General features: G+C 37.7%; 2 protein-coding genes across 2 annotated transcripts in view; both read right to left on the bottom strand.

Moving 5' to 3' along the window:
• Window positions 1-15899: 15899 nt before the first annotated feature.
• LOC107662759 (zona pellucida-like domain-containing protein 1) lies at window positions 15900-20065 on the bottom strand. The gene is made up of 10 exons (XM_016452838.1): window positions 19865-20065; window positions 19522-19742; window positions 19052-19236; window positions 18340-18412; window positions 18144-18241; window positions 17982-18062; window positions 17212-17380; window positions 17000-17108; window positions 16845-16865; window positions 15900-16757 (listed from the first exon to the last, which is right to left on the bottom strand). Exons 1-10 carry the CDS (start codon window positions 19956-19958, stop codon window positions 16618-16620), a joined length of 1191 nt encoding a protein of 396 aa, XP_016308324.1. The 5' UTR covers window positions 19959-20065; the 3' UTR covers window positions 15900-16617.
• A 2107-nt stretch (window positions 20066-22172) lies between these two features.
• The window catches only part of LOC107662750 (zona pellucida-like domain-containing protein 1), a 6043-nt gene continuing 4289 nt past the window's right edge, over window positions 22173-23926 (bottom strand). Inside the window, exons 7-10 of the mRNA XM_016452830.1 lie at window positions 23655-23826; window positions 23453-23558; window positions 22606-22635; window positions 22173-22336 (exon numbers count right to left, since the gene is read on the bottom strand). Coding sequence (XP_016308316.1) covers window positions 22173-22336; window positions 22606-22635; window positions 23453-23558; window positions 23655-23826 — 472 coding nt within the window. The remainder of the gene's footprint in view (window positions 22337-22605; window positions 22636-23452; window positions 23559-23654; window positions 23827-23926) is intronic.

The following is a 23926-nucleotide window of genomic DNA, read 5'->3' as shown; positions in this document are numbered from 1 at the left end:
CCTCAAGCTCCTCCCCTGCGCTGTGTATCTAAACTAATTTAAACATTTGATGACACATCCCTTATCTTATCTGTGATCTTCTGCTGTTCTACTTTACTATACAGTATCGTTTTCATAATGTTTTGGATGTCGGGGAAGACAACATGGCTTTCATATGAAATTCACCTTGGAAAACTAAATGCTTAGGACTTCCTCAGAAAGTCTTACAAGGTGAAAAACTTACAAGGTGTCTGCAACATTATATAGAATTATTTAACCTAATTAAAACACTAAAATCGCAATATAATTGGCCAAAATGTTGACCTAAAACATGTAAACGTGGTTTGCCATCCAACTGCAATTTTCTTTTCACACCCAGCAATTTTTCAAACTGACTGTAGAAATTTGAATATTGGCTCAAACAATGGAAACCTTGGAGTTAGATTGGTTGAAAGCCACTAGTCTAAGGATTTTTAAGCAATACCTGAGTATAGCTACTATTAGTTTTATTTGTTAAAACAGTCAGTATCCAGCTGTTAACAGAAATGTTTTGCTAAAGTTGCTATTAAGTTCTGAAAATAATTATTTTTGAATATTCTCTGAATTCTTTTTATAGAACGTTCCTTATTAGGTAGGTGTTATTTATTGCTTTGTAGGTGACAAACCAGCAAGCGTAACATAATTTCCAATGGCTTTACATGTCTTGACATGCTTTTTACACCTCACAGTTTTGTGTGCCTAAGGCTGCAATAGTATAGAACTAATAATATTAGCTATATGCTCATGTTATTTAATTAATCAAATCATATGCAAAACATAAAATCAGTCAAACAGGTTAAACTGGTAATGAAAGAGTCTTTAGATAAGAGAATCTCGTTTTAAAGCCTGATCAAATCTAGTGAACCTGGTACATGAAGAGACGTGAATCATTTGCATCTTTCTCTTTCTTTCTTTCTTTCTTTCTTTCTTTCTTTCTTTCTCCCTCTATTATCCCTCCTCCCTGTTAGCCACCAAGCCACTATTTCTCCTCTTTTGCATTTTATTGCCCCAATATTAGCTGAAATCCCCCACACACACTCATCTCAGTGGCAGGTGGGCTCAAGGGGTGGGGTGTTCCCTCATCTCATTCGGTTTGTATTGTACTTCCTCACACCTCCTAATGGCCTGCCTGATAGATACGAGACTGAATGCATGAAGAACAATGGCAAACCATGATGATTCTCTCTCAAAGGAGAGCCTATGACAGCTCAGAGAGAGTTCATAAACAGGGCACTATTTCATTAACATCCTTAGATGTTTTACTGGTTAGTTTTTTTTGTTATTATAGTAAGTCCCTTACTAAGAGATATAATTGTGCAAATGATTTTTTTATTGCATGCATTCATCTGATATTAAAGTTACATTTTGATGTCAAAAGCAGTTTGCGAGCATGAACTCTGTGAGGTAAAGATTTGCCTAAAGCAAATGAACAAAGCCATGAAATTTTGCATTAGACAAAGTCCTAAACAGTCATCAAAAAGATGGGTGACACCTCAGATAGGGTGAAATGAAGCTGACGAGGAGCGTTTGCTTCAAATTAGTACAAACCAACAACAATTAGATGCCGAAAAAATGTGTGAGCTTCAAATAAGATCGTCTGCAATTAAAAGTGTGAGAGAGGGACGCTCTGCTCCAATATGCTCAAAAGACATTCACCCGTTCCACCGAGTGTGAATGAGAGTCTCTAAGCAGCAGAGCCTCATTATATTGAATGCATTGGAGGGAGGGGGCAGAGAGTGGAGGATGACACTTTGACCCTGATGTAATCTACAGGTCTGTGGGAGGTGTGGATGCCCTTCGTGACCTGCTCAGTGTAAGTCAATAGCCAAACTCAAATGCATGAATGCTTCATTAGTTCAGCTGACTGTGCATGGCAGTGAGAACATAGAAGATTGGCTTGGTCTTTTACATTTGCTTTTAATAGCACAGTGTTGCCAAGACAATTTTTATTTTATTTTATTTTACAGTTTATTTAAGAATTTATTTTGTGAACAAAGATTTTTATTTTTTATTTTATGCATTATGTATTTTATTTTTAATTTTAATAATTGTATTTTTATTAAATTGACGATTTTAAGATGTCCTCTGTCAAATGAAAAGGAACTCAAATAATGAATCTATAGAAATTATTATCTTTATTTATTGATTTATTTATTTGCTTAAATCAGACCTTCAAAACCCTGTTTATGAGCTTGTTTATAAAGGGAGGGATATTTAAACTGAGGGTTTTGTGACACTATTCAGGTGTAACCAGTACGTGATCATTACATCATCCTGCAGAAAATGAAAATGACCTCACAGGCCCTGAAAAAGTGAAACAGATCATTTTCACAGGGCCTTTATGGTCAGATAACCGTTCACCCTTTGAGGCAGAGACATGTTAAAACAAAAAAAAGTCAGAATAAAGGTTACTTACCTATCTTTCTTTGGGGCAGGGAGTTTTGGTTCTTTTTTTCTCTCCCTATTTTGATGTGGTTTGAAGATTTGGAGAGCTTAAAATAATCACATTATTTCAAAGAAAGGAAAAATGACAGGTTCATGAGGCAGTTTTATGAAATGACTTTCTTGTGCAATAAGCTGTTGAATTGTACTGTTTTTATCTCTTGCTGTTGTGCTGTGAGCCCTGAGGGACTGATCCAGCACAAGATCTGGTCCAGGTGATGCACAAATCTCAAAGATTAGAGCCCACACAGCCTTGGGCCGTCTTCCAGTTTCTGTGTTTTTCAGAAAGAGACCCAGCGAGAACGACTCTCAGCCTCAGGCTTTGAATAACAAGGTGTCTCCCATGTGCACATGCTCCTTTTAGCAGTGCCATTTTTCAGCATATTTCTTACAAAATATTTTGGCGTGTTAATGAGGAAGGAGGAAACTCAAACTGGAACAATCCGGTCGGACCGTACATGGCTTCATAACTTGGGTGAAGTTATCTAAAGCAAATACATTGATGTGTCTGAACCACCATTAGGGAGAGTATGTGAATTATACAGTATTGACTTTAGAACACATAAGGAAGGTGAAGGAGGGCCAGTAATTGTGTGTCCTTTTCAGTAACTTAAGTAATTTAAGCTTCCTAATGCTTAAAGGAATCGATCAATTTGTGGTCCGTAATGGTTGTGGATCTCACAAGTTGTGAGAGCTTTTGCATGACCCGGCAAATGCAAAGCGTCCATTAACACAAGGCGTCAGCTGAGAGCCCCCACTTTCTCATGCTCTATATATGAGTTTATAGCCCCACTTTTCCCCAGGGTTCCCTTTCCCCCTTTCTTCTCTCTTATATAGATTGTAGCATATCAAACTGTGCTATTATAACATTTTCAATGAAGAAGGGCTTTTTATTGAACCTCTACTTGCACTACAATTATGAGGTGTTTTCCTTTTCTGTCATTTATTTTGCATTTAAAAAAAGGTTGAATGATATAATGTAACATAAAACAGTTTGCACTTCTTTTGTAAAATGCTAAAGGGCACATAATTCGTGTTTTTATTGTTTTTTTGTGGTGAGGTAATATATGAGAGCCTTTTATGAGAGGATTATGATGGTATGGGCATGTAAATATTTGATAACTTCTAAAAGGACCTAAAAGGCAGACCACATGTAGAGAAGCTTTGATTTCTTTGATGTTCTGATACTATAAAGTCATCATCCACTTGCAGTATAATCTTGACTAGTCATAATATTAACCTTAAACTGTAGAAGACGTAGGATATTATATTTCACACTACCCAGCTTTCATGCTGTGATAAAATAAAAAAATTAAAAAAGAGATAGAATAAAATAAAATGGCTACATTCTTGTCAGCCTTTTAAAAAAGTACTTTACATAAGTAAAATGTTTAACTTTGTGCTATAAAATATAAATGATGCTACTTTATCATTACATCATCCTGCAGAAAATAAAAATGACCTCACAGGCCCTTACAAAAATGAAAGTGTTCAATTCGGTAGAAATCGCGATCGCGTTCCCCTCAGTAGAAATCGCGTTTCCCCCTCGGGGGGCCCCCTCCATCGTCAGGCCCTTAGAATCGTCCTAACCTCCCCTCCCTTACGGCGCCCCTGCTTGCGGCTAACTACTTCTCCTTCTCCACATCCAAACCAAGTTTAGCTGCAGGTAAAAGGTTATCTTTTTTAAAAGCCAGATTTTGTGAGAAAACCTCAAAGGCATTGTGTGAGGGGAGTGCTGTATCTCTGCACAATTTGGTCCTTTTTTAAAAACCCAGACTCATTTCATAACAATCTCCAGAGCCACTAAAGCCCATTTTTTAATCATTCTAATGAAACACTCGGATGACATATCAGTCTCCTTCATCCCACACATTTACTCTGGATAATGTTTATCACTTTCGTTGTGCATCAAAGCATGCGAAAGATTTCAGATGCTCTGGTTTCCTGATAACTGGAATCCTGGAGTCTGTCAAACCAAGACCAGACGTCCAGACAAAGACCTAATATCTGAAACCGAGATCAAGATTTCTGACAAAAAACAGACCGAGGCCCAAATAAACAATAATGCAAAGCAGTCTCAGTTGGAGGGTGTCGTTTTTCTTTGATTAGCACCCCCTTTTTTAACCAAGACCTAGACAACAGAGACAACAAGCCCACTGATCACAAAGACATGAGAACCTCAGTAGCTATTCTACTTTGTAATGAAATGTTTAACCACCTTTAACCATTTAGAGGCTCATACGACAATGCTTAGATAACAGGGTGTGGCTAAGCTAATAAAAACAAGCAGAAAACACTATTACTGTTGGGACTGACAGGCTGCGATACCCATTATCCCACATGCATTTTACCACAATAAATGCAAAGCACTGAAAACCAAGATAAAAAAGCTTGAAATGAATTATTAAGTAGCTTTAGTCATAACACAAATGAAATAAGCATCTACAGAGGAAGCGAAGAAGCTACTTGTCAAAGAGCATGTTGTTCCTGTTTAATGGCATGAATTTAATCATGGTGGGAGGTTTAAGAATTTCTTAGAAAATATGAATGCTATGAGTTTCCTCCCATTCAATTAGCAAGGTGCAGAACAAAGTCAAAAAATTATCAAAAATGATAAGAGGTTAATGGCTACATTTTTACTTTTTATGATAACACTGGAATTCGCTTTATGCTTTAAAGGGGTCATATGATGCGATTTCAAGTTTTCCTTTCTCTTTGGAGTGTTACAAGCTGTTCGTGAATAGATAAGATCCCTAAAGTTGCAAAGACTAAAGTCTCAAACCCAAAGAGATATTCTTTATAAAAGTTAAGACTCATCCACGCCCTCCTAAAACGCCTCGTTTAAACACGTCCCCACATGTCTACGTTACTGTGTGGGAAGATTTGCATAACGCCACCCAAATGTTCACATAAAGAAAGAAGGCGTAACTTTGATTCTCGCTGTAGTATTGTTGCTGCCACCACCGTGGAGACCATGTCGTGGAGATGCTATGTGTTTCGGAGTGAAGGCGAAACTACTTTGTTTGGCCTTCCAAAAGAGGACACAACTAGAAATCAGTGGTTAAGTTGTATTTACAACACTGTTCCAGAACAGTTCAACCCAAATATTCAGATGTGTGCAGCGCATTTTACGGAGGACTGTTTCCTGAACCTGGGAAAGTAGCCTAAAATGCCGTCTACACACAAAGGCTGTACCTATAAAGTGGGGCAGTTCCAACTTTGCAAGGACAGTCTGGCACTTCTGTTTTCATATTAAAAGAATTTGCCGCCGATTCAAATGCGAGTTTTGAGCAGTGTAGAGTAGCGCTTGTTGTTAGTCGTTTCTCCGATCACAACATGGGTTTATGTTTACGCGGCGCAACATGCAACGCAACGTGTAAAAAGACAGTACAAGTCATTATGATCAGTTATTATGTCCCCACTGGATGCAAGAAATGCCTCATTTATAATGGGTTTTAATGTTTTTGTCTCGTCGCACCGGGACACAGCATCACAATATGGTAAGGGGCGTAATATTTCCGTCACACGCTTGAGGTATTCTGCCAATCACAACGCACTAGATCGCTGGCCAATCAGAGCACACCTCGCTTTTCAGCGAGCTTTGTAAAAATCGACGCGTTTCAGAAAGGTGGGGCATAGAGGAGCAACAATAATGTACAGTATGTGGAAAATAATGTGTTTTTTTAACCTTAAACCGCATAAACATTTCATTACACCAAATACACAAAATAATGTTCTTTTTAGGAACATCATATGACCCCTTTAAATTGCAGTGACAGAAACTGAGCAGAGCAGAGACTGTGGAGGATCTGAGGATGTACAATACACAGTGTTGTTATTGTTAACTAAAACTATTAAAATTGTTTTGGCAAATGAAGCTGAAATAAAATAAAAAAAATTATAAATATATTGGATGAAAAACTTAAATGATAAATTATAAGTGTTGCCTGAAATAAGTTGAAGTAAAACTAAAATAAAAATAAATTAAAGCTATATAAATATTTAAATAAAATGAAAACTGAAAATATGAAAATAAAAGCTCATTCAAAATATTGTATTATTATAATGAAATATTAATATTATGCAATATACAATATTAATAAAAATATAAAAGAGTATATAAATAACACTGCATACAACTTGGAAGGAAACATAGCATGAAAAATGTTGCAAAGATTAAAGGAAGATGCAGATGTTGGTTCTGCTGAGCATGTTTCGTCCTGTTGGATTTGTAAATCTTTGCAGGTCTCTGTTGTGGAACTATGGAAGTCTGTCTGAGATCCTGTCATGCCATTGACTGAATTTCACAAGCCCTCCGGCAGATTTTCAGACAAAAAAATGGCACTTTGTGCTTTTCAGACATGGTCGCATTCCAAGCGGGGTCAAACCGCTCCAAATTTCCAAACACCAAACACATCCGCAGCCAAAAAGATCTGCCCAGACATCATCGCAATTGTCACTTGTCAGTCACGAAACACCCCTCCCCGTCTTTCACGCTCAGAGTGTCCCTTACAAACATCATCATTATTAGATAGCTTTCATATGTCCATGTAGACAGACAATTTCCTCTTGCAGAATGTATATGTATCTAAACCTTTGAAACAACAAACATGAGTAAACCTACAGCGTCTGAAAGAAACTCAGTAATATGGAGCACATATTCTTACTGAATACCCTGGACAATACTGGTGTTTGTATTCTGAACTGAAACGTCTTTGCATCTCTTGAGGCTATAAATCTTTAATGAAGTGTTTGTCTCTGACTCAAAGTGCTCAGATCCCTTCAGTCTTCACAATAAAAAAGTGTCTAAGCTTTGTGAACCGGTAAGACTTGTATTGAGTGACTCACAATGACTGCATGAGTTACTGCTTAGAAACAAGTATTTGTTTGAGCATTGTGACTAATTCAATGTACAAAAAAGGTGATGTTCCAGTAAAAAGAAGAGTCAACTGGATGTAGGCCACATTTGCCTGAAGACAATTCCACGTTACTCTAGATTTGTTCAGAAATGAACAGTCTGTCATTATTTACTCACCCTCATGTCATTCCAAGTCAAATCAAGTCACATGTATTTATATAGCAATGCAGGTTGTTTCAAAGCAGCTTTACAGTAAGAAAATAGCAGTATAAATGTTGCAAATGAATACAATTTCAGATGTGAAGCATCTCTAACCTGTTTTTGTCTAAAAAAATGAATAGGATAGTTCACTCCATACTAAACCGAGTATGGGTCACCATACTTGGCCACATGTCACGTCACTTTCACTTTCACTTTCACTCCAAAATGAAAATTTGCTGAAAATGTACTCACCTGCTCACCAATGGATCCTATTCATTTAAAGTCAAAGTTTAGAACAACATGAAGTAAATGATGACATCATTTTTATTTATAATTTTTTTTCTCCAACACAAGAGCTTTTTAGTTTTATCCATTTGGTTAAATCTCATGTCCATCCTTGTGTAGAATTCAGCGTGGTGACAGTTTTATGCTGACTTGACGTGTTATGTGTGAGGAGCATTTTCACAAATCATCTGGGTCACCACAATACAAATTGACATTTGCCCTCTTTCCCAATCACTCAGTGATTCAGAGGCCAGACCTTCGCTCGGTCTGAAGCAGAGAACATAACATATCCTATGCATAATGCAGCACTTTTTACATCACAGCACAGGCCGCAGGCGGCTGCATTGTGTCTCAGGTCTCTGTAATGAATTATGAAAGATGAGCAGCTCCTCTACAGCTGGAGCAGGTCGGGAGACGTGTGTCCGGAGCTGGTCTGCGCTCAGCAGGGGGTCTGCTATAGGATGCACTCAACCGTCCCATCCCCTACTGCTGGCACGGTCTGGCGCTTCTGCCCTGGACTCTCCTGTACATCTGGGTCAGAGGGTATAAATGGCACTGCATTCCACTGGTGCAGTTTGTCCTGGTGAAACTACACCCTGATGGTGTCCAAAATCAGAGCAATCTAAGATAAAAAAAAATAAATAAATGTCTGATTGCCAAAAGGTCTGGGTGGCATTTCCTGTCTAATTCATAACTGTAAATACCAATTTCTACACTGACGATAAACATGATTTCATGTTTCAAGCCTGTGAGTGTCTATAGAGTTACACAACTCCTTGAACAAAACCAGTTTTTTTTTATACAGCTTTGTACATTTCTTCTTCACAGTTGTTTTGCAATATCTAATTGTAATTGCAATATTTAAAAAATAAGTTTCATTAGTAACCTAGCCATCAAAATAAAAAATAAAAAACATGTGGTGCATTTTTAATGTTGTAAAAGGTCTTTCTCCATGAAAAGGTACATTTTTACACACATGCTGCTCAGAGGCACATAAATGCATTTACACAAAAATTACAATTGCAGAAATTATACTACCATTCAAAAGTTTGGGGTCAGTAAGATGTTTTATTTATTTATTTTTTTAAGTAAATTAATTATTTTGTTCAGCAAGGATGCATTAAATAGATCAAAAGTGACAGTAAAGTCATTTATAATGTTACAAAAGATTTTTATTTCAAATAAATGCAGTTTTTAAACTTTACATTCATCAAAGAATTCTGAAAAAAATGTATCGTTCTTTCCACAATAATATGAGGCAGCACAACTGTTTTCAACATTGATGATAATAAAAAATTAGCAACACATCAGCATATTATAATGATTTCTGATTCATCATGTGACACAGAAGACTGGCATGTATTTAATACTCAAAAAACATTAAAATAGTAAACAGTTTTTTATTAAATTGAAAATATATTTCACAATATTACAATATTTTTATCAAATAAATGCAGAAAAAGAGATTTATTTCAAAAACATTAAAAATCTTACTGACCACAGTAGTGAACAGTAATGTCATAAAATTAATGTTTTAAATCTGACATTATAAATATATATGCACTCAGGAACTTAAACATATGAATAGAAATGTGAAATTAAAAATGATAAAATATATGCTCTGTCATGACAACAACCAAATTTAAAGCTGCTGTTCTCTCAAAATCTAAAGCAAAAGCTGCTCATATTCATCATTTGAGCAGAACAACAGGAGCATGTGCATTTAACAGGAAAAACAAAGAAAAAGAGTCTTTGGTAAGAAAAATGGTTAAAAAAAACTTTACAAGTGTTTTAAGAACGTCTCAGGTTATTTGAAGCCAATAACGTGATATTTAGCCCCTGGAATGTGAATTTTACTGGAAGATCCCCACCGAAAAACGTGTATTTTACGATTACGATGCGATTTTTTTACAGGGGAACCCCCCTCGAAATATGATTGGACTAGTTTTATTGCGAAAACCTGGCAACCCTGTTCATAGGCGCCACCTGCTGTCAGAGAGTGTGTCTCATTCAGACCTGCTGTTTTTGTTTCGTGCAGATGTGTGGATTTTAGAAAGTGTACAAAGACTTCACGTGCACACTTACCATAACATGGATTTAAAAATACCGTTCTAAGGGGCCCTTGTGGCACTTTGAAAGAGCAGCCCATAGATGGAAATGGTTCATCCCAAAACACTACGTTTGAGAAGTCATCAACTCGATCTAAGGTATAATGCTGGAGTGGCTAGCAGTAAATCTCTAGCTGAGGGAGCAAACACCCAGCTCTCAATCGAGAGGGGGCTCGACCTACAGCATGTTCCAATGCTGGAACGGCTAGCAGTAAGTTACCTTAGCTGAGGGAGCACAACACCCAGCTCTCAATCGAGAGGGGGCTCGACCTACAGCATGTTCCAATGCTGGAACGGCTAGCAGTAAGTTACCTTAGCTGAGGGAGCACAACACCCAGCTCTCAATCGAGAGGGGGCTCGACCTACAGCATGTTCCAATGCTGGAACGGCTAGCAGTAAGTTACCTTAGCTGAGGGAGCACAACACCCAGCTCTCAATCGAGAGGGGGCTCGACCTACAGCACGATCGTTAGAAATCAGAAGGGTAAGCGTACTGCAAGCTAGCCAAAAAACTCGGCGCATCCGAGAGGCGGAGGAAGGGCCTAGTTCGCCTGATGCTGCTGGTTCCAGGTGCTCTGGGAAAACAGAACTGAACTCTCACGTGAGAGGTGAACTCCGAATTCAGAAAGGAGTAGCGGGCTCATAGGTAACCCTTTGATGAAAGGGGAGCACTGCTAAACACTACCACGAGAACAGCCCACGGAGCGAGGAATCCAACTCCTCAGAAAGGGAGAGAATTCAAACGCTCGAAAGAAAGCACCAAGCTCACAATAACCCTCAATGGTGAGGGGAGCGATGCTTCAAAAGTGTGTCAACAGAGACACACTGGTTGAGTGGAGCCCCCAGGCACCGGGTCTAAACCAACTCAGAGAAAGGGAACGAGGCTAATAACGCGTAACCCTTACCATACAGGATTTCAGAAAAGTGCGCAAAGTATAACGTGCACACTTACCACTATGTGAATTTTAGAAAGTGAGCAAAGTACTCAGCGTGCCCACTTACCACTATGTGGATTTTAGAAAGTGCGCAAAGTGTTCAGCGTGCACACTTACCACCATGTGGATTTCAGAAAGTGCACAAAGCTTAGCGTGTGCACTTACCATAGCATGGATTTAAGAGCTTCCCAAGCATCTGTTCACAGATACCCAGAAGTACTGAGCCAAACGGGAGAGGCAAGCTCAAATACAACCCTCTAAGGCGAGGGGAGCACTGCCTGGGACAGCATACACAAGAAGATTCTCGCAAATGCCACCTATACTTCCCACTCGATGCCTCAGCAAGAGGGTATATCCTGGTGATCGGGAGGCCCCTCAGGGCGACCTAGATACGGTAGACCAGACAGGGCAGCCTGAAAGCATAAGCCCAGCCCGGACGTCCAGGAAATTTTGCAGTGCCGTGCCGGGGGCCTGATGGTAAAGAAGGCTCCCGCAGAAGCCTGTGACCTGGCTGCATGATCCAGGAAGCATGAAGCCGGAACCAGAGCTATCATACCGGCTGGACACCATATCGACGAGTGAAGTAAACACTGCAAGTCGAGCACCCGGTTTCTGAATTCAACAGAGGGGCGTGCTCACCGAGGACCTACCCTAGAAGAAGGACAGAAACACACAGGTCCCGGAGAACACTGCAAAGAAAGCAAGCAGATGGATTATACACACAACCACCAGCGCATTAAATACTCCCCTCGATGTTGGCATAACTCGTATGCTGGAATCGATGGATGCGTGAGGAAAACGACCTCTTCCATTCCTTCTCGATCTCTGTATGGAGATCAGGAATAAAAGGAAGGCTCACCTGAGCTGGAGGGTTATGGCCAGAAAGATAACACTCATCGAGACGACCTCGCGACGTCACTTTCTTTGCCCGCTTCCACGTCAAGTCAAGCCTCGCTGTGGCGCGATCCATAACTTCCAAAAGCTCATTATACGCAGGGCAGGAGGATTGGGAAGGCTCAGCCTCAGCTTCTTCACCCTCCTCAGACATTTCCTGCTCTTCCTGGGCTGAACCCAGCAGAGCACTGGCCCCTGGATCAGACGATGTTAATGAAATAACATCATCCTCCGGAGGCTCACTCTCGTCCACAGCCGACAATCGCGAGAGGGAAAACCCCTCTTTAAACTCATCGGCCAGATCCACCTGCGATCCCCACGAGCTCATTCCCTTCCGTGCCTCAGTAGCGGCGGGTCCTGAATCGCGGGAAGCAGATGGCTGCCCCTCTTTCCTTGAAGACAAAAGAGAGCGGAGCTTTTTCATTGGAAAACGCTCGCAGTGCACGCTGACTGCCCCCTCGAGGACATCGCGTGCGTGCTCTTTGCCCAAACAAACAACGCATAGATCGTGTGTGTCATCAGATGTCAAATAACGACGACATGGATGCACACATCCTCTAAACGCTTTGCTAGTGCTCGCCATAATGATATCAATAGAGATCGCTCTTACCACAGAAATGCATGCTTCAAACAAAACAGTCAGTGAAGATGAAGAAGAGGATGATGTGTTCTCCCGGCGCCTATTTATACTATAGTCGCACCGGTAGTGACGTCATGGCTGTCGCCGGCCAACGTGTTGTTGGTGTTTTTTCAATGTATGCTTCAGACACGGGTCACAACGAGGCGTGCCCCATAGCGACCCCTCGAGAACGCAGTTTGAAGTTCCCTTGAAAGGGAACTGGTAAACTTTTGATACCATCAGCATTGGTTTCTCAAACAGATTAACCTTGGTCTTAAATTAAAGGCTGTTTTCAGAGAGGACTCTTCATTCACATTGTTATTTAGTCTAGGGCTCTTCGTCTGGGGATTTGGCCCTTAATGTTTTGTTTGGTTAAAATATATGAGTTAATTTTCCAGCAGCTGATTTTCTAATTTCCTCATACTCAGAACAAAACAATTGCCATTATCTTGCTAAAAAAAAAGAAGCTTATCCCAACATCATAGCAATATTACACAGTATCTAATAGACTGAGTGTTTCATTCACTGCTAATGTTTTATCCACAGTCTCCAGAGACAGACAGCGGCAGATAGGCCCATCTGTCTGGATATGGTACAGTGCATCAATGTTTCATGATTCCTTTCCTGTCTGGTAATTTCTTGCAAACTCCATCTCACAAAATGACACCACTTGTCTATTTTAAATATATCTTCTCCATTAATTAGCTTAACCCTGCCATGCAATTTAACATTACATGAAATTGCATCATAGATAATTCCATTACGACACAATAAATCACCGCTCACATATTACTTTTAGCCATTGCAATTAGCACATTGCGTTGCAATTGAAATGAAGTCATCATTCTTTCTAACTAATAAGGTCGCCCGCATCCTCTAAAGATCCTCTGCCTGGCCTCATCTCACCAGACGAGAACATTTCTTAGGTATTGCTCCTGATGACAACCTCACTCACACACAATTCGAGATTTACCCACTGGAGGACTGGCATATTTACTTCTCATATCCCACTGTCCCTCCTCATATTGTATTAATATCCTCATCACCATATAATGAAAGTCATTTTTTCTATGCATTTATCATGACCTACTTAGCAGCATGTAAATTTTTAATTTGCTGTGGCTCTGACATTACAGCAAGACATCCTTAATATCACTCTAATATATCTTACTGTACTAACTGTGAATTAATTTGAGGGGATATGCTGTATGAACAAACATTAGACTAATTTATCTGTTTATTCAGAGTGAATAGAGAGTTGGTACAGTTTGTGTACTGGTACAACACTGCAGGACATATGAAAGCACCTCCAGTTATTAGAATATGACTAAAGTGCTTTCATCTGAAACAAGAGCTATGCTTACACAGGCATCAATTATCAAACAATACTCCTCGCTAACATAATAATCTGAAAAGGAAATCGCCAAAGCATTTTCCAATTGCGTAAATATGGTCATATTTGTAATAAGAACCGAAAACAAGATGCAGAGATTTTAGTTTTGTTACTCAAGTAGCCTACACATAATCTGAGGCTTTACCATAATCATTTTGGCACACCCTAGCACAGTTTATCTAAACGCCGCAATAGCCTATGCCTATACACTTAACATTTTGTATCTATTTGCAAAATGCAATTCTATAATCAATTAATAAATTACAAGAGTTTTTAGCTTTGTACTACTGTCCCTATTGTTAGCCTAGGCTACTACAATTCTCCACCGCAATGATTTAACTTATTTTTTATTTATTTAATTGAATTAAATTAATTAATTTTATTTAATTCAAGTGTAATTTATTGTAAATGTTATGCTACCCCTTGCTCATTGTTTCTTATTTTCCTGTTTTGTTGTTTACCATAGTTGTTTAGGCCTACTCGTTATATTGTTGTTGTTGGTAACATATCTTGTGAGATGTATTCATCCATAGACTGTAAAAAAAAAAAGTATTCATCTGTATTTACTTTTTTATATATGCTTAATAAAGGTGGTTATATGGCAGGCGTGGCCAGTTTATCTTTGAATGTGCGAGGCTCAGTGTTGCCAATTTAGCAATTCTGTTGCTAGATTTAGCAACTTTTCAGACTACCCTAGCAACTTTTTCTTCCAAAAGCACCTAGCAACAAATTTAGCTATTTTTAAAAATTTATTTGGCAACATTTAGCAAATTTTGATAAGTGACTCAAACGATAAAAAAGGCACACATTTTCCATCTAAATTACACAAAGAGGAAACCAAAGGTGCCTAACAGTACACAATTCACATGAATTAAGTTAGCTGCTATTAGCAATTGTTTAATATAATAATAATAATTGAATAATTGTTCATTTATGATACACCTTGTTAGTAGCTTGTACTTGAGATTGTTGATCAGTTGATCAAGAAAAATATATAGAAAAATGAAAAATGTAGTAATTTTCCAGCACATTATCCATAACCCGAAAACACAAAATACAATGCGTAATTTAAAATGTAGGTAAAAAAACGTGTGAATAATAATTATGGAAAATTCCTTCATATTAATAGATTTTGCCCTATTTTTACAGACTTTTCTTAGTGTAGCATACGAACTACTAATACACTGCTTAGATCTATAATTGTTCAGAATGAGTAGTTTTACTAGTTTACTAGCTAATAAAAATAAATTTAAATTGTAATTGTTAAAAAATGTGAAAGTGTGAAATAATTCAATGTTGTATTTAAAATTAGTTATTTATATTTTAATATTATATTATGCATTTATATTATTTTATAAACACATCTAAATTAACATATTAAAAAAAAAAAAAATTTTTTTGCTGAGATTTGATGCAGTGACACAATTTTGCCTCGTGATTGCGCAATGACGTCACCGCGCAATGACATCGCGTCATTTAGCAACTTTTAGCAACAAATCAATCTTCCTTTAGCAACTTCCCCTGAAAATTAGCTGGCAACACTGGCGAGGCTTCCGGTGTCATCTGCTTCCAGTTGTTCTCGTTGTATTGCTATTTCTTACCATATCATTTTAATTAATTGTCGTAATCATAAAAACATTAGTTTGAAATGCAAATAGTGTACTGTCTCTCACATTCATAGAAAAGGGCTTACTTCCGCGACAGGGCTGGTTGGACTCATCTTGTCTATTGGCGCGTTATCAGTTTCTTTGTTCCGCGATGTTTGTTTTTTTTTCACTGCGTGAGAATAATTCAGAGTCTCACGCAGAATGCTTAAAATGTGGCATCCTTGTTCCACGTTGCAAAATAATGTATCCAAAATAAAGATAATAGAAGAATACAAATTTTGAATAACGTGTTGGCCCTATGTTAGTAACAGGTAATGTAGGCTACTTTTGAGACTCCACTTTTGTTTTGACTCTGGAGTGGGGCAGCAATAAAACTATAAAAAAATCTCCTAAAACAGTGCTCTGTCAAATTAACTGTAAGACAACCATAAAGAAACGTTAAAGTCTAAAACATTCTAGCCAATGTGTTTTTTTCAAACAATGGTGAGGCTCCCCCTAGTGGTTACTGCGTTTTAACAGGAGAGGAAATCGAGACTGTTCTCACAACCCTACAAGACTTTATTAATGGCATTTGCATGCAATAAAAATACAAACACAAAAAATAAAAACAAACATGATTCACAAAAGAACTGTCTGAATTTGTAATATATTGCATATGCTGAAGCATCTGAAATAAAATAGGCATTCTTATAATCCCTTTTCCAAAATGAAACATTCCTCCTTCCTCGTTAATAAGATACAAGTTCGCTAAATCAAAGCGAGGCGCTTCATGCAGCTGTAATAACTTTATGAAATGTTTTCTTTCACCTGTTCTTTCACAACGCTGTCAATCCTAAAGCCTTAAATCTTGCTTTAATGTGGCACAGCTTGAGCACAAATCCATTACAATAAATTGCAAAGCAGTTTTAAATGGATAAAATGCTCTATCTGCACAAATATCCTTTTAAAACCACTGTCGATACACAAGCATTGCTCCCGTTGTAATCCTCTTTCTCACACCAAATGCACTCTGTACATGTTAACTTTAAAATAAAATGTTGCGCATTTCAACATTTGTGCCTTAAGTATATAAGTTATTATATATTAAAATATTTTTTTGGTCGCAATATTTGCATTTCAAATGACAATCGTGCTGTATATGCCGACAAAGCTTTTTAATTTAAAAGGTCAGATATTAATAATATGGATCCCCAGTTCCCACCTCCACCAGTGCTGTTGTATTAGTCCTACACAAAAAGAGCTCTGGGATCACGGGAAGTTAACGCAACATCTTGAGTTTGCGGTAAAACGACACGGCCATGAGGGCAGCAACGGTGCCCACAATGACGAGGACGGCCAGTGCGATGCCCAGTCCTACGGACGCCCCATTACCACTGTCCTTCTGTGCGCTGCTCACGGCTGTACAGGAATACAAGGGACAGCATGTTATTACCAAATTTTCTGGCATTCTTCTGTAAATGAATCACATTGATGAGGGAGGCTTACCTTCTTCCTTAGTGGTGAGAGCTGAAAGAAAGAACAATATGCAGTTATTATTTAGCTACATTTATGCATCTCGAAATAACTTGGACTATATCAAATGCTTTTTTCGATTAGTATCATATATTATGAGAAGGATAGCGAGGTGGAAAGCGCCATACGGTTTTCTGCTTTAGTCCTAATAGGTCCTGAGGTGATGAGGGTGGTGTCTGAGAGGCCATCTTTAATTGTCGTCGTCTGTATATCCCGTCTCCTCCTCCTGTTGCATTGCTGATCATTGAAAACGGATGAGAGTTAAACAATAAAGCACGCTCATTCAGTTAAGACCCCGACTCTTGTAGTCTGATAGGCCAGTTTGAAAAGCGCGTGGTACCTTGAACTGGGCGCAGGTGCTGGTTTCACAAAGCCTGGTGATGCAGTGGAGGTAGTAGGTGGAAATGGTCTGGTTCTGCTGCTCAATAAAGCGGAAGGCCGGGAAATTAAAGCGAGCCTTCTGACTGTTTCCGTTCTCCGACACGGTGGTAAACTGATCCTGAGAGCACCTTTAAGAAAAGAAGAGAAGGAGAATTTTTAAGTATGACAAAATGACTTTCCATGGCTTTGTTGAGTTTATAAAATAATTCTGTAGAGACTCTAAAACAACAATTTCTAATTGATGAAATATTATTTAAATGATCATATTTTTATTTGAATTGAATTGAATTTTTATTTATGTTATTTAGTATGAATAAAAAAAGAAAATAAATTAGACAACCAATTAATTTCCATGGTTTACTCGTGAGTATTTAAATAATTTTATAGATTAAAACAACTATTTAAATTGATGAAATATTCTTTAAAATGTTTTATTTTGTTATATTATGTATTTATTATTCTTAGTATAAATACAGTATATATAAAATAAATTAGATGACGAATTTCATGGCTTTGTGGCTCTGTTTTAAAAATAACCTTCTAGAGACTCAAAAACAACATTTCTTATTCCAATATATTATATTTTATTATATTAGATTAGTTGTATTAATTATATTACATTAATTTAATATAAATATAGAAATAAGTAAAATATAAAAGAAATGATATTATATTATAAATGTTATTTTTAACATGACTTTCCTGACATTTCCCTTTTTTTAGACTTACGGGACAAAGAGGTTGAAAAAGGTTGAATTTGAGGGTAAGGCTGAGATGGAGGCATAGCATCGATCCAGCAGAACATGATACCTGTAGAGGACAGAATCGGTCATTTTCTACATTAACTAATGGAGGCATATCTTAGAAGAAGCATCAGCAAATGTTACTCACTGTGAAGTCAAGTTTGCTGCAATGACTTGCACGTAGATTCTGGTTCTGAGCTCAACACCAAGAGCAGGGATAACGAGTGGAGTTGTGTAGTTTATATCCTAGAGACACAATTCAAATATGACGTTTTGGACACAGTATGACATAGCATAGAAAAAGCTTTAGATTTTGGAAACTTTTTCCCTCGTTGTGTATTTACTTTGAAGAGCTGCATGCTTAAAGTGCTGATGAAGCTACCATTGTTGTCAATCACTGCAATGGAGGAGGATGACCTGAAGAGGGAGGCAAAGGTTAGACATTTCAAATGATACACAGTTAGAGCCCATGGAAATAATTATACACTACTCAGTTAAGAATGTCAACAAGCTGCACACTCTACACTAGTGTTCAAACTACTGTTAACTACTGTATCAAAAATACAGTAAAATAGTGACATTTTGAAATATGACAGCAATTTAAAATGATAATTTTCTAATTTAATATATTTGAACATTTTATTTATTCCTGTATTGGCAAAGCTTCATTATTCCAGTCTTCAGTGTCACATGATCCTTCAGAAGTCATTCTAATACACTGATTTGGTGCTCAATAAATGTTTATTATTATTATCATTATCATCATCATCAGTGAAAACAGTTTTTGTGGAAATCGTGATACATTTTTCATTCAGGATTTTTTGATGACTAGAAAGTTCAAAAGAAAAGCATTTATTAGAAATCTTTTATAACAGTATGTCTTTACACTCACTTTTGACCAATTAAATTCATCCTCGTTGATTTAAAACGGTAAGCCAGAACATGGGCCAGTCCAAAAGTTCCTTAAAACTCTAAGACCAACCAGCTTAGGCTGGTTTAAGATTTTTTTTTAAATTTCAGCAGAATTAATCTATTAAGAGAGTTAAAAGAGCTTACACATCAACTTGTGTATTGTTGATCAGGTACTCGAGAGGATATGCACAGGAGTAAAAATAACTCAGCTCGGCGTTGTAGGTCACTGTTCCTATTGTGGGGTCAAAAGATCTGATCACCCCACTGATGTTCACCGTCTGGATGTTAGAGAAGTCCGAGAAGATCCCTGTCCCTGGAGCGCTGGTGGTCTACAAATTAAGACAATGAAAATAATTAGACTTGCAGAGAAAGGTTACAAAATACAGGGAAAATGGGGGGAACTAATTATCTTTTTTTTTTTTTTTTTGCGGTTTTTAAATACTTTTCAATATGCTGTCAATGAGTAACACTGACCCCTGTTGTTAACCTCGCTACTTTGCTGGCTGGAGGCACTTTTTAACAGGCCAGAGCGAAAGATACGTTTGCTTTAAGCTGTTTTTAATTAGAGAATACTTATTCAGTGTGAATATAGTTTAAGATGCAGTAATACTCACGCGGAAGATGCTGCCGCAGGCGTCTAATTGTCTCAGCGGGAAGTTGAAGCGCACGACCGGAGGATTCGCGGTCGCATCCAGCGTTCCGCGACACAACGGATCATTTTTGATTTGATTCAGAACCAACAGACTCTCGTTATATCCAGTGTAAATGACCGGGCAAACCTGGATGGCCAAATTTATAGACTGGGTCCCGCAATACACTGAGATGTCGGTGTACGCTGTAACACAAAAACAAGCTCCCTAATGTCTTTCCTTTAAAACTGATTCATTGTTTTAGTTTTAAAAGCAGTTACAATAGGCTAATAATTGGAGACAAAACCATGCAGTACAATAGGCCTACCTGGACGCCTGAAGGAAGTCCCACACTCACTAAGAGTAAGAGCCAGTTGGCCTTTAACCAGCGCACCCAAAATAAAGAGGCTGAGGAGAACCATGCCAGCTATCTGCTCTTCATCAATGTCCAAAAATGACCGTTAAATAAGTCTCAGCACCCCAGAGAAAATCTCGAAGTTATCCTTGCTGTTAAAGATCCTTTATCTTCTCAAAGTCACTGTTGGATTAACTCTGACGGGCTTCAGTCTGTTATTTATATATGTATGTGTGTGTAGGAGACGTTAGAGAACTTCTGCAGGATTGGGCCAAAACAAGGTCATTTGCCATTCAGTATGGTTACTTGAGTTCTCAAGAACAATTCACTTTTGTGGATAAGGTACCATTACCTTGAGGCAAACCTTGAAACTTTACACATCACCTTTAAAGTTAGACCATAAACAATGACCACTGTCTTTGTCATCTTGTACATCCTGAAACATATTAACATGTAATTTAATAAACTAAATACAAACTCTATTGTAGAAGTACACAATATGTGGGAGGTCCCGTCTTCTGTCTGGACATCTATCGGTCTGACCTCTGACCTTCCATGCCTTTTAGAAGGTTTGTTACCTTAAAATCTTGATGGTCACTGCATGAAATCACACGGTTTGTACACACCTACTTTATTGATGTGATAATGATTGTCAAAGGGATTTGATGAAGGTGTTCATTGTGGAACACAAAAGATATGGTATTTTGAAAAATGTCTTAGTGTAAAATGCAATGGCATCTAAAACAACACTGGCCTCCACTGACTTTCATTACATTCTCAAAAAACAGTTGAAACATTAAACTGTTTCAAAGAAGAAAGAAAGTCATTCAGGTTTGGAATGACATGAGGATGAGTAAATGATGGCAAATTATTGGGTGAACTATCCCTTTGGGAGTAACAATACTTTAGTAATTCTGAAGCTTTTCGAATAGTAAGGTTGCATGAAAATGCTAGAGTTTTGGATTCTTTCTTGTTTCTTATCAACAGCTAATGATGTGAAATCTGTGAAAATTAGGTACCACTTCACAGAAAACACCAATGGAATTGTAACATGAACCTGTCAGCTGAGCTACCTGGGAAGGACGACACTTTTTCTAATTAGGGTCAAATCAGAGTGTAGGGTGTTGGCCTTCCTCTATTGACAAGGACACAAAACATGGAAAATGTTACAGACCTCATCATAATATGATGCTGGCCATGACGCATTCAGTGAAATCTCTTAGCAAAACAATGCTGTGGACTGTTACACACGCATAAGAAACGAAAGGGAGATAAACAATCACTGCATCAGATTTTTCTAGCTTTTGGCTCGCTGCAAGCCCTGCAGGAATCTGGGATTATATAGAGAAAGGATGCAGATTGTGAAGATCTAAAGTGGCACTGTGAGAAATGAGTGGTTTGTGTCTGTGTTGTATTTTCAATGTCATTTCTTGTGGCTGAATAAAAAAGAGTGTGATTTGAGATAAATATGGTATATGTTGCAAATTATCTATAAAACTGATATAAATGCAGACAAATGAGCAATAAGTAGTGAAATAAGACATCGGTTTGAATAAATTTTTATATTAAAACACTTAAAAAATGTCCATTATGTGCAGCTGACAAAATCTGTTCGGAAAAAACATCAGATTGTACATATTTACAATTTTAATTAAAAAATATTATAATGGCACATCAATTTAATAACACTATAAATGTGCATCTAAAAATATATTATAAAATATATTTATATTTTAAACTATATCATGCAAATTAAATTGTCTAGGTTAACAGCGTCTGTGTCATGCTGTTTATTACCATAGAAAATAACTGTGATTTGTCCCTCCATTTGTAAAAAATAAACAAAAACTGTACTAAAAATCAATATTAATTGTGCAGTATTTTCTGTGGTATTCGATCTAATCTGTTGCTGCCAACTAATATTTAACTAGGAAGACTTCTAATTTTTTCATCACTTATTCTTCTCATCGCACTTATATATATATATATATATATATATATATATATATATATACACAGTTTAAAAGATCAACAATAATTCATAAAGCAAATCATCTGCAATTTATATGTGAACAATCTACATTTAATTTGTGCTTTGCATTTCAAGACATAGGATCACAGACCCTGATACAGTTAACAAACTGAGGTATTTTAAAAGGCACTATTAGATTCATATAGTTCAAAAGGGAAAACTCGTTTGACAAAGCCGCACAATGGCAATTTTGTGACATGCGAGAGCAGTGACCAAATATTGTTTGACGTATTTCAGTGCACGTCATGGTCATCTGAAGCTGGGGTTCCAGACCCCTCTCAGTCTAGAAGGGCTGGGCTTCCTGAGCAGCCTGAGGGAGAGGATGAAGAGGCCCAGGCTCGTCACACCCAGCACAACCACACCTGATATCAAGGCACTGGTTACAGCATTCAGATGCTGGGAGGATCCGCTCGCTGCAGGGGCACAGAGAGGGGTGAATGGGGGTCAGCAGAGGTTGTGGGGATGAATGGGGTTGAGTGGGATGGGGGTCCAAATCAGACATAGTTCTGTAAATGGGTACCACAGTTGTCATGGATTTCATTTGCAGAACTTGACACTAGTGTCCATTGTTTCAGTGTGAAAACAGAGCTGATGTCTCACAGAAAGGACACGGTGGGGTGGGGTGGGGCGGGGGGACTATTAATGAAAAACATTTAGCAGGCTACTTAAAGAAATATTTTACCAAGTTGTGAGTTGTTGGTTGGAGATTCATCTGCAGAAAACAAGCGAGATGTATTTTTTAGAGGTTTTTGTGATAAATGGTTTCATGGTTTAATACATTCTACACTGAACTACATCAATTGCATCTCAAGCTTTAAGCAAATTCTACATTCGCACTCAATTCAAATGTATGTACAAATGAACAAAAGTACAAAAATAAAAATCGTACAAAAATAAAAGTAAATTTCAAATATATGAAATCTACTTAACATTACAAAGCTGGTGTTCCAAGCATGCACAGGCGCATGAATAATTAATAAGTTTGCCTGCTTTCACGGTTTGCTTTTACACCATGTTGTTATTGATTTAGCTGTCATGTTTAGAAAAATAATCCATTGATCGTTACCATTATCATGCTTTGTGTACCAAATGTTGAGGCCTGTGAGATTGACTGCATCTCTTGTTTCTCAAAACATATATTTTAAAAACATATTATATATTATAAGGTGATGTTGTCTCACAGAAATTGAAACGTGCGTTATATGGCTGTTTGAAATATGACTAGTTAACTTTTTTAAAGAAATGTATACTTTTCTGCATTAAATTGATCAAAATTGACCGTAAAAACATTTGTAACGTTACAAAAGATTTATTTATTTAAATGTATTTTTGATCAAATAAATGCAAGGCTTGGTTAACGTAAGAGAGTTCTTTCAGAAACATTAAAGTCTTACAGACCCCTCGTTACTTTTGAACAATATTTATTGTTTATTTTAATGTAACTGCTTTATATTGTACAATGTCATAAGAGTTAAGTAGATTTTACTTTTATACTGTTAATAATTCAATTTACTGAGGATGGCTCTCACCGCTCCTAGTGATTATGGGCCCTGCAGTTATGACGGCATCCCCTGAGGACGAACCTGATACAACATGTTCATCCACAGTGTCTCTCCTCCTGCGCTTTCCACAGATCTGCCATGAATAATATTACAGTCAGTGCTCTCGTTCAGTTACTGCACATAAAATACATTATCAACCAAAAAATACTTCAGCATTATGACTGTTTACCGGCATTAGTATTGCGCAGTCACCAACTCGACACAGCTTTGTAATACAGTGCAGAAACACGGTGGACATCTTTTGGTTCTTATGTTTCACAAAACGGAAAACTTCAAACGCAAAGCGGCCCATTTGACTTTTTCCGTTCTCAAATACAGTTGTCTGTGGATCCCTGTAGCACCTATTTAAACCCCCACAAAAATCAGATAAATTGATTATCTTCAGTCAGACACAACTGCAACCGTGCACACACACTCACACACACACACCCAAACACACAC

The sequence above is a fragment of the Sinocyclocheilus anshuiensis genome, unplaced genomic scaffold (assembly GCF_001515605.1).
Source record: "Sinocyclocheilus anshuiensis isolate Anshui unplaced genomic scaffold, SAMN03320099.WGS_v1.1 scaffold1144, whole genome shotgun sequence".
NCBI lineage: Eukaryota > Metazoa > Chordata > Actinopteri > Cypriniformes > Cyprinidae > Sinocyclocheilus > Sinocyclocheilus anshuiensis.
This window is presented reverse-complemented; position numbering and strand designations above follow the sequence as displayed.